Source organism: Pelophylax lessonae (assembly GCF_965119305.1).
Source record: "Pelophylax lessonae genome assembly, chromosome: 3".
Taxonomy (NCBI): domain Eukaryota; kingdom Metazoa; phylum Chordata; class Amphibia; order Anura; family Ranidae; genus Pelophylax; species Pelophylax lessonae.
The window spans coordinates 623,022,015-623,038,933 of NC_138770.1; the positions used below are offsets into that span (position 1 = coordinate 623,022,015).

The 16,919-nt window shown below is 43.1% G+C and overlaps 1 protein-coding gene across 1 annotated transcript in view; it reads right to left on the reverse strand.

Moving 5' to 3' along the window:
• RPS6KC1 (ribosomal protein S6 kinase C1) overlaps positions 1-16,919 on the reverse strand; it is a 297,897-nt gene that overhangs the window by 255,320 nt on the left and 25,658 nt on the right. Inside the window, exon 3 of the mRNA XM_082251364.1 lies at positions 16,606-16,726. Coding sequence (XP_082107490.1) covers positions 16,606-16,726 — 121 coding nt within the window. The remainder of the gene's footprint in view (positions 1-16,605; positions 16,727-16,919) is intronic.

A 16,919-nucleotide genomic window follows, 5' to 3' on the forward strand; every position in this document is an offset into this window, starting at 1 on the left:
CTGCCCGTCTCTGTGGCTACAGGAGCTCATCATGAGTATCCCACCTCCATTGATAAAACCAAGCAGCCTCCTGCATTCCAATGACACCAGCCTTGATTAAATGTATTTGTTCCATGGCAAAAAGTCTGCCTAGGCTATGAATCACTGATGCATTTCACCCAGGAAAGGAATGATTAAGTCCTTATGAATGAAATACTTCAGAGTGAGGCACGCTTGGTAAACTTCTTGCGATCTGGTCTTGGAACAACACTTTTTCAAGGCTGCGGTCATTGGATTGCAGCCAGCTTCTTTGTTTATTCCCCCGTGAGTGCAGACTGCTGTGGTAAATACTTACCTTCATCCCTGTTTCAGTGATTGTCACTGTGCTTCCCCCACTTGGTGCTGCACAGTCTTTCCAGGTAAAAACTGAGAAAATCTGATTTTGAAGTGCTACACCAAACTCTGATTATCCAGATGTAGATTTATTCCAAGGTAAGATAAAGTTTTACACAAAGCCAACGCGTTTCAGGGGCCAGGGAAAACCATAATGCAAAAAGTAGTCGCTGCCTCCACCTATAACTGGTCTTAATGGGAAGGAGCACTGGAAGGGCGGACGCAGATCAAACAAAAAACGAAGAGATTTCCAGTCACAACTTACCAACCAGCCAGCGACCAACATGCGTAAGCTGCAGGCCACGGCAAGGCACTCTTTAAATTGTAGAGTTAGGGACTGCAGATATCAGGGTGCCTTGCCGTGGCCTGCAGCTTACGCATGTATTTGCAAATGTGTGCAACCAAACCCCTGTTTTTAACGCATACTGTTAGACAAGTCAATTCGGTTGGTCGCTGGCTGGTTGGTAAGTTGTGACTGGAAATCTCTTTGTTTTTGTTTGATCTGCGTCCGCCCTTCCAGTGCTCCTTACCATTAAGACCAGTTATAGGTGGAGGCAGTGACTACTTTTTGCATTATCGTTGATATCTACATTGAGCCAGGCAACGCACTGACACCTTTGCCGCCATTGTGCGATGTGCTGGGTGCTCAATGTGACCCTGTGCCTTTAAGGTGGGGTGGGCTCCCTCTAGTCACCTGTCCTCCATCTATCCCATTAAGTGCATGTGCTCTCATTGTAGAGACTCTTTAAATTGTAGAGTTAGGGACTGCAGATATCAGCGTGCCTTGCCGTGGCCTGCAGCTTACGCATGTATTTGCAAATGTGTGCAACCAAACCCCTGTTTTTAACGCATACTGTTAGACAGTGCAATTCAGTTGGTCGCTGGCTGGTTGGTAAGTTGTGACTGGAAATCTCTTTGTTTTTGTTTGAGCCAGGGAAAACCACCTTGACAAGGCTTGAAATGAAAGCTTTTGGATACTGGACTGAGTACAAATATGTTTTTTTTTTTTTTTTTTTAACCAAGGTGTTGAAGAGCATTCTATCAGCTGTTGGTAAAGGCTTCCAGCAACAATGTCACTGCTGGCTCTTCTTCTTAAGGTGTGTGGTTGCCCAATTGATTACTATCGGTAAACCATATTCCAGTGGATAGCTGGAATACAGTTATTTAACATAGTGGGGTGTGAGCACAAAAGTTGACTGCAAAATGAGGATGAGGGAATCTTTTCCGTTGTGGACAACTGTTCTGGTGACAATGGTCAAAGCTGGGATTTCCTCTCAAATTAAAGGATATGCGAACAGAAAGCCAGGTGGTAAACTGAAGCCTGATGCAAAAGAAAGTTCAAGAGGCTCTAACAGACCTAGTGAAGCCTTAACATGAAAGGCGGTACCCAATCCTTGAGACCATAAACCTGAACAATGGATTGCCTGAGCCACCTAGAGATGGTAAACACTTGGATGCCCTTTCTTTGTCCATCCAGGATGAGAAAAAGGGAACTGGACTTACTGTAAGAATCAGCGTCTAAAAGACTGACTTGCACATCACCTCCAACCAATAGAGGGAAATGTCTTTCTGGTGACCCGAAGCCAAAACAGAGGGATAGAAGAACAATGTCTACGTCAGAAATATAAACAGCTAACAAGGCTGGAATGGGAATTTCCAAACTCTACCTCTCTTGCCACAGTGAGAATTCTTGTTGCTCTCTGATAGTTGATGTATGCCAGTGCTGTGGTTTTGTTTGTATGGATGCAAACTGGTTGGTCAATGTAATCATCTGAAGTTCCAATATGTTGATCAGGAGACAAGATTCCTTCGACATCCAAGTTCCCTGCACCTTTGGGATGGCCAAAAGTACGCCCTTCCTTTCCTAAAGCTTGACAAGATGGTGTCCATCCTCAGAATCCAACAGAACACAGAAAGACATTACTTCCCTGGCACCAACACCAGATCTCAGAGACACCAAGACTTGCATTTCCAGAATCGGCGTGTCCAAAGAAAGAAATGTCTTTTCCCATAATGACAGGATGTTACGTTACAAATGCTTAAAGTAGAATTAATCAAAGGAACTCAACTCAAAGAAGGCCATCATCCATCTGAAGCCTTATACAAAAGGATTAAACAACTTCCTCCAGAGTCTGGAGGAAAAGTGGAGAGGCACAAAATCCAAGTTGCATGAGGTCCACTGTGAAATTTCACAGGCTGTGACAATTTGGGGAGCCATGTCATCTGCTGGTGTTGGTCCACTGTGTTTTATTAAGTTTAAAGTCGGCGCAGACCTCTACCAGGAAATTCTAGAGCACTTCATGCTTCCCTCTGCTGACCAGCTACCGTATATACTCGAGTATAAGCCGAGTTTTTCTTTTGTGCTGAAAACGTACCCTTCGTCTTATACTCGAGTCAACAAAAAAAAAAAAAAAGTTCCCGGCCGCTCCGACGTGTTTAAGATTTAAAAATAGCGCCGCCCGGCGTATACATGTCACCGCGCATGCGCCGCCACCGCTCGGGACAGGTCGGAAATAGCCAAACGTATACCAGCTCTCCCGAGCGGCGGCGGCGCGTGCGCAATGACGTGTTAGCGCTGGGCGGCGCCATTTTTAAAATGAAGGCGCCTCTGGAACAGGTAAGTGAAACACAGCCGCACTAGTATGCCCGCAACCCCGCATCCGCTTGTACCATGCTTGCCACCATGAATTCTCCTGTACATGCCAGCCACCCTGCATTCTCCTGAACATGCCAGCCACACTGCATTCTCCTGTACCATGCCAGCCACACTGCATTCTCCTGTACCATGCCAGCCACCCTGCATTCTCCTGTACCATGCCAGCCCCCCTGCATTCTCCTGTACCATACCCGCCACCCTGCATTCTCACCCTAGGCTTATACTGGAGTCAATCATTTTTCCCATCTTTTTGTGGTAAAAGTAGGGGCCTCGGCTTATACTCGGGTCGGCTTATACTCGAGTATATACGGTATATGGAGATGCTGATTTATTTTTCCAGGAGGACCTGCCCACACTGCCAAAAGTAACAATACCTGGCTTAATGATCATGATATTACTGTGATTGATTAGCCAGTTTATATATATTTTTATACTGTACATGAGCATATTTTTCAGTAAGCCAACATTTCTGTATTAAAAATCCTTTTTTTTTTTTGGTCTTATGTAATATTCTAATTTTCTGAAATACTTAATCTTGGGTTTCACTAGCTGTAAGCCATAATCATCAAAATTAAAAGAAAGAAATGCTTGAAATATATCACTCAAAAATCACTTAAAAATATACGAGTTTCACATTGGAATTTAATTACTTTAATAAATTAACTTTTGATGATATTCTAATTTTACGAGATGTACCTGTGTGGTTATAGAAATTAATCACCCCCCTTTAAAATAAACATTTTGGTGCTTTGCAGTCTGAAATGGAGATAGACATAGTTTCTGTTTTTTTCAGCTGTATTTACTCAGTGAAACTTCCAAGTAAAAAATTTAACACCATGTCAGAAAAAATAAATAAATAACAGACTGACTGAGTTGGAAAAAGAATCGCCCCCTCCTCAAAATGACTTGTAAACTCAATCAGGTGTAGCTAATCACCTTCTCAATGGCACACAAACCATTTGACTTTCAACTGTGATCAGCTGTGGTCATTTTGATTAGCTTTCCTGGAGCATTTTAGTTGCTGTTTGTGCAACTAAAGCAACAATCAACCATGGGTGGCAAGGCACTGTCAAAATATCTCTGGGAAAAAGTTGTGGACAGGCACAAGTCAGGAGATAAATACAAAAACATTTCAAAGGGTTTATCAATGCCGTGTAGTGAAGTCTATTATTAAGAAGTGGAAGGTATTTGGTACAACACAGACCCTCCCTGGATCAGAACGTCGCTCCAAACTGGATGAAAGAGCCAGGAGGAAACTGGTCAGAGAGGCAACCAAGAGGCCTACAGCAATTCTGATGCACTTGCAGGAATTTATGACAAAGAATGGTCATTGTGTGCAATGTGGCTTGTATAGGAGGGTTGGTCCACTGTGTTTTATAAAGTAAAAGTCAGTGCAGCCCTCTACCAGGAAAGTCTAGAGCACTTTATGCTTCCCTCTGCTGACCAGCATTATGGAGATGCGGATTTCATTTTCCAGCAGGACTTGGCACCGCCCACACTGCCAAAACTACCAATACCTGGTTTAATGATCATGGTATCACTGTGCTTGATTGGCCGGCAAACTCGCCTGACCTAAACCCCATAGAGAAGTATTATCAAGAGGAAGATAAGAGACACCAGACCCAACAATGCAGATGAGCTGATGGCCGCTATCAAAGCAACCTGGGCTTCCATAAAAGCTCAGCAGTGTCACAAGCCGATCGCCTCCATGCCAAGCTGCATTGATGCAGTAATTCATGCCAAAGGAGCCCCGACCAAGTATTGAGTGCATACTACACTGTACATGGACATACTTTTCAGTAAGCCAAAATTGTGGTATTAAAAATCTTTTTCTTTTTATTGGTCTTATGTAATATTCTACTTTTCTGAAATACTGAATTTTGGGTTGTCACTAGCTGTAAGCCATAATCATCAAAATAAAAGAAAGAAATGCTTGAAATATATCACTCTGTGTGTAACACATCTATATAAATATATAAAAGTTTCACTTTTTGAATTTTATTACTGAAATAAATTAACTTTTTGATGATATTCTAATTTCATGAGATGCACCTGTTTTACTCCTAAATATCCACTAGAGGTCTCATTGTTCCTCATATGTGATTTCATTAGCTCATAGTAAAACAATATAAGATTTTAAATGCATTTTTAAATGTGCTCATAAATAAGCATGTATTTAGGAAGGAGAAACAGGATCATTTTACTTTTAAGCCTGTGCATTATTTTTAACAATTCTTGAAAATGGACCTGAACTCAAAAAAATAAGATTTGTTATATTAGGCCTCCTTCACTGGCCAGGTTGGTGCAGCCGCAGGATTCCTCTGGCAAGAATCTGTGAATTTTTGCTGCTGAAATGACCGGGTTAAGCGATCAGCAGTAGCCGCTTAGCAGATTAGAAACGAATGGCAGGCTGACAGCAGTCACTACTAATCACATGTAGCCACACACAGAGCAGTTAGCTTCGGTTTGGGACAGATGTCCGAGCCCAGCCCTGTAAAAGAGGCCTTACAGAGAACATCTAGAAATGTATATTGTGCCTAAGCATCACCCTGAAAAATTTACAGTGCCTTTTGTGGTTGTATGGCTCTATATCTACTGTGTAGCATTGCTGCCTGCTCTGTATATATTTTCTTTTATTATGGTTAATAAAAAAAAATTATATATATATATATATATATATATATATATATATATATATATATATATATATATACATACACAGAGATATATATATATATATATATATATATATATATATATATATATATATATATATATATATATATACACACACACACACACACACACATATATATACAGTATACAGTATAGATATATATTTATTTATTTTTAAACCAGTTTAAATAAAGAAATGTTGCATTTAGTTCTGTCGCCTTCTCTTTAGTGCCGGTTCACATGTATGCGATGACAGACATCGCACTGCTCTGAAAATCACATGCAATGTCTGTACGTTGCAAATTTAGCCATACAGATTGTATGGCTGAATTTGCATCGCATTCGGACCAAAGTTGCATAGGACCCTTTTTTTGGTCCACACCAGAATCGGATCGCATGGGTGTTCACACCTATGCGATCTGATTCATGTCCGTATTGACAGTTCGTACTGCGATAAGCAAACTGATCTGGGAGTGTTGTTAACTTTGCATTGACACCCCCGGCGATTCGCATAAGATAGTGTGAACTGTGTCACGGTTCTCGCCATGGTTTACAGACAGCAAGGCGTGGTCGCCGTTAAGTACCTGACATCGGATTTGAACCTGTGTACTTTGACATTCTGTCCTGTTAACCTGCCTCTGAGCCACACTTCAGCTCATATGGATCCAGTCTTGTTAATCTGGTATTCCCTTCAGCATTAGGGGGCTGGACTTCACCTGAGTGTGCTCTTGTCTCTCATTGACCACCTGAAGCTAATTGCTCAATTAAGCAAGCTATAAAACACTGTCTCTCACTGAGAGCATTGTCAGTTCATTGCTGATCCTTCCTTGTGCCTGTGTTGCTGATCTATGTTCCAGACCTTGTTCCTGTTGACAGACATTGTTCCTGTGTTCCTGTTTCCCAAGCGTGTGTTCCAGACTGACTCCGGTGTTCCGTGAAAAATCCATACCCGTGAGAAAACCATACCCTCGTCACTTCCGGTTCCGCTACGGAGGGTATGGATTTCTCACGGTAGGTAAACTTGCGGCGCTTACATTAAAACTGCTTATCTGCAACATAAATCATCTCCGCTCTTCTCCCTGTCACTGCCCTCATCTCCGGTAATAAATATAAAAGCGGATCACGGAGCCGCGATCGCCGTCACATTTACATCACATACTCCCGCCGCCGCTTTTATATTTATTACCGGAGATGAGGGCAGTGACAGGGCGAAGAGCGGAGATGATTTACGTTTCAGATGAGCTGTTTTAATGTAAGCGCCGCAAGTTTTACATTACACACAGTGCCGTGAGAATTTCATGCCCACCGAGCATGCGCACTTGTCTAATTCTTTAATGTTCAATCACGTATCCGGGGCTCTGAGCATGCGCACTGCTGCGCTGCTCAGCTGTTTCAGCCCGGAAGTGACGAGGGTATGGTTTCTCCACGGGGTATGGTTTTTTAACGTTACACCGGCTTCCATCCTTACTTTGTTGTTCCTGTGATCCTTATCTGGACTCCTGTCTTCCAGTGACTTCTGTTATTCCTGGACTTCCCTTTCCATTGCATTCCTGCCGGTCCTGCCTATTGGAGCATTGTCCCTGCCAAGCCCCCGTGCACAAATTCACAGGCCAGGTGGCTTTCTTACCTGGTCACCTTGGACTGTGGATATCTGCAAGGGTGAGCGTACATCTCTGCGTTACAGACTCCGACAAAGGTAAGCCTCGTGACAAACTGCCTGCGAGTCGACTGATGCGGGAACCCGCAGTGGATTCGCAGGGTTCCCGCATCGCATATGTGTGAACCGCTACTTACTTCTTGCTGCTTACCAATCTGCTGAAAGACGTTTCAGTAGCTGAAATGATGCATACACATACACACAGGCTGAAAGTTCAGTCATTCCTTATCAAACAACTTCCTCAAAAGTTTCAGTAAGATGCAGGTCTCCCGACATGCAGATTCTGCTGTGTGGTCCTCTTTACTTATATACTTTGTTATATATTACATGCTTTCTTTTTATACAAATATATATTCTTGTAAAATAGAAGTATAAAAATATTGCATACATATAAACAAACGATCAAATAAACCAAATCAAATTTAAAAAACACAAACACCACACTAAAACTTGTTGAAAATATGGGACTCGGTTAGGTATTCTGGGAGGTGGCGGTTCCTCCACTTCCTGTTGGCTACTTTGCTTCACAATCCTTCCTTCAGTCTAGGCCTGCAGGAAACTGATTGGTGGCGATCGTGGGTGGTTTCATGATTCCACCGCATTCAAGACCTCTTAACCGCTCACTCTTAATTCCTTTGAGTGCGCCTGTCTCACTGATCCCTTGATGAAAGGCATTCTGCCCCTGATCTATAGATCCCTGTTGTCTGGTGATATGTCTGACCGCCCACCTTACACTACAGAATGGGAACCTAGAGAGCAGACAGAGACTCCACTGAATGCCCATCAATGGTGCCAAATATGAGATACTGTTGCACAGAGGTCGATCGACTTCTAGGAGGCCAACAATAAATTTATGCCGAGATGATACATGGTACCGCTGAGACTGGCTAAAGTAACCCAAGGCACCTCAGACCACTGCTTGCAGGGCTGTGGTTTGGCTAGCACTTTGATATATGTGTTGTAGGACGGTCCATGGATTAGAAGATCTTGGACAAGAGCGTACCCTACTGATCTAGTTTTGGATACCAGTATCCCTAAATATCCGTACGAGGAATTGCTAAAGCTGAAACCCGATCGGTGCACTGCCAACCAATTTAGACGGATATCCTTTATTCTCACAGCCGCCAAGCAAACTTTGGCTAAAAATTGGAAAATCAGGGGTTCCGACTATAGCACAGGTCAAAACTAAGACAAAGTCTAAGAAAAGTCAGAGAAATATGAAACACCTGGATCTCCAATTATTGAAGGGGAACTCAAAAGAGCAATTGTGGTCATTTTAACTAGCATTTAGTTACCATCAGAGGGGTTCACCTCAGGGTGAGAGATTGTCCCTGGCCCCGCTTCAACCCACTTCTTGTCCCCTCTCTTCCCCATGACTCTCCCACTGCCCCCCCACCCCCCAAACAACAATTTTAACTACACCACATAGGTCCGCCATGTAGCATGCCCATTCCCACTGTCTGTACCTGTGTGTACTGTCCAGCAAATGTGTGGCGAACAGAAGGGGGGGGGGGGGGGCGAGCTACATGGCAAATGTCCCTCATAGAGCACACCAGGATCTGAGGTTTCTGTTGATCCCTGAAAAGGATATACAAGTAGGAACTGGAAATTGCCTGCTATGGAGATCAGCAGACACTTTAATATGGTAATAAAACCCACAGGTTTTCTCTAAAGCAGAGGTGTCAAACCTGCGGCCCAACAAAAAATGTTAAACTTGTAGCTAGGCCATGCCTTCTTTGGCATAGCACCCAAGGCGCTGACTGGCATAGACAAGCAGGGCCCAGGAACATCTGAAAAGATGCCGGGGATGCCGTGTTTGCAGTAGCACTGGCGGCTAATGTAGGGACTCTCGCTAGCTATCACCTGCCAAGTAAGTGTCGCATGGCTGAGTCTAGCCCCCCCCCCCCCCCCCACTCCAAAGCCCCCCTCCCTCAACCACCCTTTACCACTGACACTGTGCCTAGCTGTCACTCACCCCTGCCATGTACACACAGAGCACATAGTTGAAATCTGATCATCTGCCCAACTTTTTCTGCTCATCAGCTATCCTTACGCCCCATTCACACATTATGATTTTTAAATCGTATGCAGAATCAACGCAATTCTGCCTGCATTTCCAAATCGTGCGACAGAATCATGTTGCAAAACACATTGTGCAAAGTTTGTCACCCAAAAAGGAGCAGGAGCTTCATTTAGGCATCAGGTGGCGCATGGCAATCTCAGCTAAATTGCACTGCAGTTGATGCATGGTGCGTTTTGCCACGATTGCAGCAATTCTGCCCACGATTCAAAATTGCGAATTGTGAATAGGGCCTTATTGTTATTGTTTTTTATGTGCTGCCCAAGACAATTCCTCTTCTTCCAATGTGGCCTAGGAAGGTCAAAAGGTTGGACACCCCTGCTCTAAAGTATAATGTCAGTCAAAACGTTGTTTAGTTTTTTAGATTGGGGAGGAGGACATAGAAACAGGTTACTATTTATTGCCATCATACCGGCTGAGAAAAGTTTTCCTCACTTCCTGTCCTGGTAAAAGAATCCCCCCTACCATGGATATTGTTGTGGGTTTGTTAGGTTTCTCAGTGCTTTTGAATATATACTTTTGCCAACATCCCTTCAAGTTACATGTGATGTTCTGGCCGCTGACGTGTCTCTTATCCTATTGCGCAAGCGCAACTAGTGCTGCGCGCGCATCTAGGCAGAGACTCGGCCGTATTAAGTGTATAAAAAGCGCCGCCAACACATTTTTCGGAGCGGGGTGCATCTGGGCACCCGTGGGGGGGATAGCAGATGTAAATTATCCTCCTTTTTTGCTCCGGTGTGCCCCAGTGTTTGGAAAACTGGGGCTTTGTGTGCCAGTTTTCCAAACACTGGGGCACACCGGAGCAAAAAGGAGGACAATTTACATCCCGCCCACTGGTGCCCAGAGACACGTCAGCGGCCAGAACATCACATGTCCCGATGCGCAGTACTGCGCATGCGGACTGTATAAAAACAAAGAAGCAGCATGTCAGTCTCCTCCAGGACAAGGAGACAGACAGACCTGCGGAGCGCTGACTTGGAACCCTCAAAGCTGCCTACAAAATGTAAGTTGTTTCACCTGCAACTTGACAAAGTAAAAGCACTTTTCTAAACATATTGTAAAAGGAACAGCTATCACGGTTCCATATTTTTGGATACATCGATTTTTGTGTATATATATATATATATATCCTTTTTCTTTTCTACACCAGCACTTACCAACCGGATCAAAATACCCTTGATTCTGAAAACTTGCAGAAATACCCTGACTTGCGGTTTAAAGCCAGTGAGTAAAAACATTGACAATTTAAATAAACACGATTTTTTACAAATTACACCTGGTAATTCTCGTATATACACATCAATTATAGGAACAGCGACTCCAGTTCCTGTTGCAAAATTAGGACAGGAGGAAAAGGTCTCCATGCTTGGAAAGGCAATTTAGAAAGAAAAAATGTAAGTCAAATGTAAACACCACCCCAAATGGAAACAATTTCCCCTTGGACGTGTAGGTGTACTAAAATATCTTCTTCTGTCATAACTACAGATACGGTGATATCCTTGAAAAAGGCTGCAAAGACGAAACGCGTAGGATATTGCGGATGTTCTCTTTGTCCCAGAAAACTTGAAACCAAGTCAAGAGAACAGAGAAAAACATCTATATGCTCACCAAAGTCACTACTGCTCACTGTAAATTCTATACTTTATCACCTCTCCACACCACAGGGCCTATAGCCCTACACACATATGTGTATTGTTTTAACAAATTGTATAATACATTTGTTTTATCTACATACAACCTATCTTAAATCTTTTGCCTAAAAAGTCCCACCCACTCCTGGTCTGAGGCACCAGAAACTCCCCACCCTACCATGGATATGACAACAATAAAAACATGTTTTTTTTCCAGAGAGGAAAGGTTAGAATCTCTGTTTACTTTACATTTCTGTCTGTATGTAAGGTAAGTCTTTGTAAAAGAAGACCAGTGCAGGCACATGTGCTCATGCACCCTCAGTACTGGTGTTGGTGCCAAATCACCCATTTATATTGGAACACTGCATAAACAGGTTGTCAAGTGCTTTTTAGCTTGTTTCTGTTAACCTGCAACCTGACCTGCTGTTTTGTCTTCTTGTGTATGACCCTGCTTGCTTTGTGACCTGCTCATGGACCTTTGCTTACCTATCCTGACCTTGACCGGCCTGACTGACTCTGCTTCCTTCCTTCTGTCTTGTAACTCTGCTGCCGGACTGGTACCAACCTCAGCTCAAATCCACGACTCTACTCGTGTTTCCTGAATTGGCACCTTCACTACCCAGCTATCACCAACCAGGGCTTGAAACCTCAACTCTAAATCTGCTGAGTTGGTACCCTCTGCTCATTTATTACCGACCTCTACTTGCACCCTTACTATGATCCTGTTAAGTGAGGGGGGGTTTTTATCTTTTGCTCACATACAGAAAGTAGGTTCTGCCATCGTCCTTATAAAGAATATAGAAGGGTTTTTTTCTGGTGCCTCAAACCAGGAAGATTGGGACTTTATGGGCAAGTGAACATAGGTGCAAATAGGTAAATAAAAAATAAGCAATGTATTGTAAAAATAAAGGCAATAATTTATTTACAATGCTGGTTTCACGTTTATAGGCAATTGTGAACAATGTGCTTGGGGGAAGACCCCAAGTGTGAAGAAAATAAAAGAGGTGATTCCGAAGAATCAGTGACAGTAGTGCATTTGTGACTTTTGTGAGGATTTTTTGGCTGTTTCCCAATAGATGTTGAATAGGACAGAGTGTCCCCAAAAAATCCCCAATTGCTGACGCGTTTCGGCTCTATCATGGGCCTTTTTCAAAGCATTTTGAGTCACTCAGTCTTTAATCTGAGGAAAAAATATACATGATTGTTTAGGTCCTCTCGGTATAATTTCTGTAGTATCAAATATATATGAAGAAAATAATGGAATAAGTACATACACGGGTGTAGCTGCTAATTCTGCGCAGAGCTCCCTTGTCCAAAAATTGCAATCACATCGGGAATCGTGTCCTGCATACAGCCTGGGTTAATATGAGGAGTATTGTTGTATTAATGAGACTTGACACAGTGGGTCTCTAGTATTGAAAAAGTATGAGGTATCTTCACTTACAAGTATATCGGCTGGAGGTGTTAAGCTTCCACAGTTCTGGAGGTGGGTTTTTCCCTTTTCACTCTTGGGCCAGATTCTTGATCTATATTATAATGTATTGTAATATATGATCATGTATATGGTCCGTTTTTATTAACAGTATTTTATCACAGGATTGTGTTTGCATATTGAGACTAAAGTGCCAGTTCCCAAAGGTATTGCATGTGTTTTTTACTCATAGTGCTTACACAGTAAAAAAATCGATAAAGTGACTCTGGTGCCCAGGATTTTATTGTGGGTGTTTAACAGGAGTTCCGTTGGAACTTACGTTTTGGCTGAAATCTTGGTAGGGAATCATCTGTCCAGCTGCCGCAGGTTCGGTCCGTCCTCTTCCCTCAGCTCGAGAGAAGTGAGGACTGACTCTTGTTCCCCGGCCTTATGAAGTCCCTCGCGCATGCGCAGTATGCGCTGCACATAAAGGACTTCCAAGGAGCGTGACGTGGCACCTATCTCTGCGCCTGCGCTCAAGGGATGCGCGCGCAGGTCGCTCGGCTCGTAGTGAGGGACGCTCTCGGCCGCCAGCACGGGAGGAGGGGCCATCCTCTCCCCGAAGGTGATTGGTAGGTCCCAGGCAGCCCCCACGTGGAGACGTAGGGGCTACCCATGCTGGGTGCGATTGCTATGACAATTGTGAGCCGGTCAGCAGAACTGTTGCTACAATCCCTGTATGTAAGATATCCTATATCCGCATAAATGAATATATAGCAGTCTGACGTAGTACATTGTGCATTTAGCATAACCATAAAGGAAATTGAGTAAGCAGTGAAAACAAAAAATAATAAAAAATATAATAAAAGGGCAATGCTAAAGGTGTCATTTGGACAGCAGTAATACAATAATCCCACTCATGGTATCGGTGGATTTGGGAAGGAAAGTGCCAATGCGAATCCTATTATGTAGGAAAGACAAAACAGGAATTTGGCAAACGTGTCAATCAACACAACAGCAATGTGCAATTTTTATGTACCCCTTGGCAGACATGTCGCTCACCATCATAAAAATAAGATGCCCAAAGTGACATTCATGGCTCTTGAAAGAATTCATATACCGAGTAGAGGGGGGATTGGAACAAACGATTGCTGCAGATGGAAATGAGGTGGATCCGATGCCTTCAGGCGACAAAACCACCAGGACTGAACGAGAACGAGAGTTTTCGCCCATTTCTTGAGGGCTTTGCATCAGGAAAGACCGACTAAGTACCAAAAACCTTTTTGTTGTTCCTCACCCTGCCCGAAAAACAACTTCTCTAATTTTTCATGTACCTTTTAGTTTACACACAATTTTTTCTTTGTGCTCCTCTTTTTTAAACATTGTAGGGGCTAGGACAATTTGCCTATACATATCGGAGGTCGTCCTCCAATAAATGTCCAACCACATATACATACCGATGCATAGTATCCGATTCCAGGTTAACATGATCATGGGACAATCCTGGATTACCCGGTAATTGGGATTTTTTACTTCCCAAATCCACCGATACCATGAGTGGGATTATTGTATTACTGCTGTCCAAATGACACCTTTAGCATTGCCCTTTTATTATATTTTTTATTATTTTTTGTTTTCACAGCTTACTCAATTTCCTTTATTGTTATGCTAAATGCACAATGTACTACGTCAGACTGCTATATATTCATTTATGCGGATATAGGATATCTTACATACAGGGATTGTAGCAACAGTTCTGCTGACCGGCTCACAATTGTCATAGCAATCGCACCCAGCACGGGTAGCCCCTACGTCTCCACGTGGGGGCTGCCTGGGACCTACCAATCACCTTCGGGGAGAGGATGGCCCCTCCTCCCGTGCTGGCGGCCGAGAGCGTCCCTCACTACGAGTCAAGCGACCTGCGCGCGCATCCCTTGAGCGCAGGCGCAGAGATCAGCGCCACGTCACGCTCCTCGGAAGTCCTTTACGTGCAGCGCATACGCAAGGGACTTCATAAGGCCGGGGAACGAGAGTCAGTCCTCACTTCTCTCGAGCTGAGAGAAGAGGACGGACTGAACCTGCGGCAGCTGGACAGATGATTCCCTACCAAGATTTCAGCCAAAACGTAAGTTCCAACGGAACTCCTGTTAAACACCCACAATAAAATCCTGGGCACCAGAGTCACTTTATCGATTTTTTTACTGTGTAAGCACTATGAGTAAAAAACACATGCAATACCTTTGGGAACTGGCACTATAGTCTCAATATGCAAACACAATCCTGTGATAAAATACTGTTAATAAAAACAGACCATATACATGATCATATATTACAATACATTATAATATAGATCAAGAATCTGGCCCAAGAGTGAAAAAGGGAAAAACCCACCTCCAGAACCGTGGAAGCTTAACCCCTTCAGCCGATATACTTGTAAGTGAAGATACCTCATACTTTTTCAATACTAGAGACCCACTGTGTCAAGTCTCATTAATACAACAATACTCCTCATATTAACCCAGGCTGTATGCAGGACACGATTCCCGATGTGATTGCAATTTTTGGACAAGGGAGCTCTGCGCAGAATTAGCAGCTACACCCGTGTATGTACTTATTCCATTATTTTCTTCATATATATTTGATACTACAGAAATTATACCGAGAGGACCTAAACAATCATGTATATTTTTTCCTCAGATTAAAGACTGAGTGACTCAAAATGCTTTGAAAAAGGCCCATGATAGAGCCGAAACACGTCAACAATTGGGGATTTTTTGGGGACACTCTGTCCTATTCAACATCTATTGGGAAACAGCCAAAAAATCCTCACAAAAGTCACAAATGCACTACTGTCACTGATTCTTCGGAATCACCTCTTTTATTTTCTTCACACTTGGGGTCTTCCCCCAAGCACATTGTTCACAATTGCCTATACACGTGAAACCAGCATTGTAAATAAATTATTGCCTTTATTTTTACAACACATTGCTTATTTTTTTATTTACCTATTTGCACCTATGTTCACTTGCCCATAAAGTCCCAATCTTCCTGGTTTGAGGCACCAGAAAAAAACCTTCTATGATCCTGTTAAGTACACCTGTATTCTCAGGTCTGGTTCCTCTTCAGTGGTCTACAGTTTCCTAGGCCATACTCCTCAAGAGATTCGGTACTGCCCTTTAACAAAAGCACTTGTGCTACTCCGAGTCCTTGCATTCTCTGTTGCCACTTCCAGGAGAGTAGCACAGGAGGTGTAAGAGGGCAATTCCCCCCCCCCCCCCCGGCAGCTCGGTCTCCACTGGGTACATAATAAATGTTTCCCTACTAGAGGTTTCCTTTCTCAACTACATATCCTGGAAACAATTTGGTCACCAGGAAAGAAAGTGAGTTACACAGATAGCAAAAAACTCAGAATTAAATCATTTTCCACTGTTATGCAGAAAGGAAAGGTAGCCGGTGTTGTAGTTTAAAAAGAACCTTACCTCCCTTATAAAAAAGGAAAATACCCTCAATGAAAGCAATAAAAAATACATTTGAAGAAAATTGTTAAAAAAATAGTTACCTAAAGCCGGCCAAAGAATGAGCGATTATCGATCAATCAACTTAGATGCAATCAGCCTGCCCATACATGATAAGAATCTCGGCCAGTCCCTGCTGAATATGATAAGATTCGAATCATCTATGGCTGGCTCTACACCCCAAATTCAGGCCACTTCCTGTAGTTAATGTCACTGAGCCTCATCACAAGATCCTGAGAATGCTCAGGACCTCAAATCTCATCAGACAATATTCCAACCCTGTACATTAGCACAGTCTTACAGGATTTATGATCCTCCGCTTTTCATAAAACTGCAAAGATGTCCCCCTTGCCTAGGCAAGCAAAGTGAAACATGGGGAGTAAGGTCTTCCAATTTTAATCACTCTATATTAAATATTATCACTGAAGATTTTTTTAACCGGGGGGGGCTACAACAGAACAGACTTACATTTTGAAGTCTACTTTAACAGCAATCCATGATAATAGTTCTCTAGGCATTTCTGCATCTATTATATAACATCACCTCCTTTCTCCTCTCACTTTACAATGACTCCAGATGTAACAAGTCCCAGCAGAACAAAGCTTACCAAACAATTTGGCTTTCGCAAAGGGTGGGAAGAGCTCTGTTTGCCTGAAGAGGTTTTTGTGTATCTGCCAGAGATCTCTGTGCAGCTTCTTGAAGTCGCTGTATCTTTTCCACGAAACTATCTGATGGAAAGAGAGAAGGGTGTTACATGAGTGGTATACCGCCCTGACCTGGTTTACTGACAATAACCATTGCGCTATCTTGTTCATGGAAGGGAATTCAAACATTTTAATTCTTATTTAGGGTAAAGTGGGTATATCAGGGCAGTATGCCTCTGCAATACCAACATATTTCCCATGCTTTATCCCTTTGCCC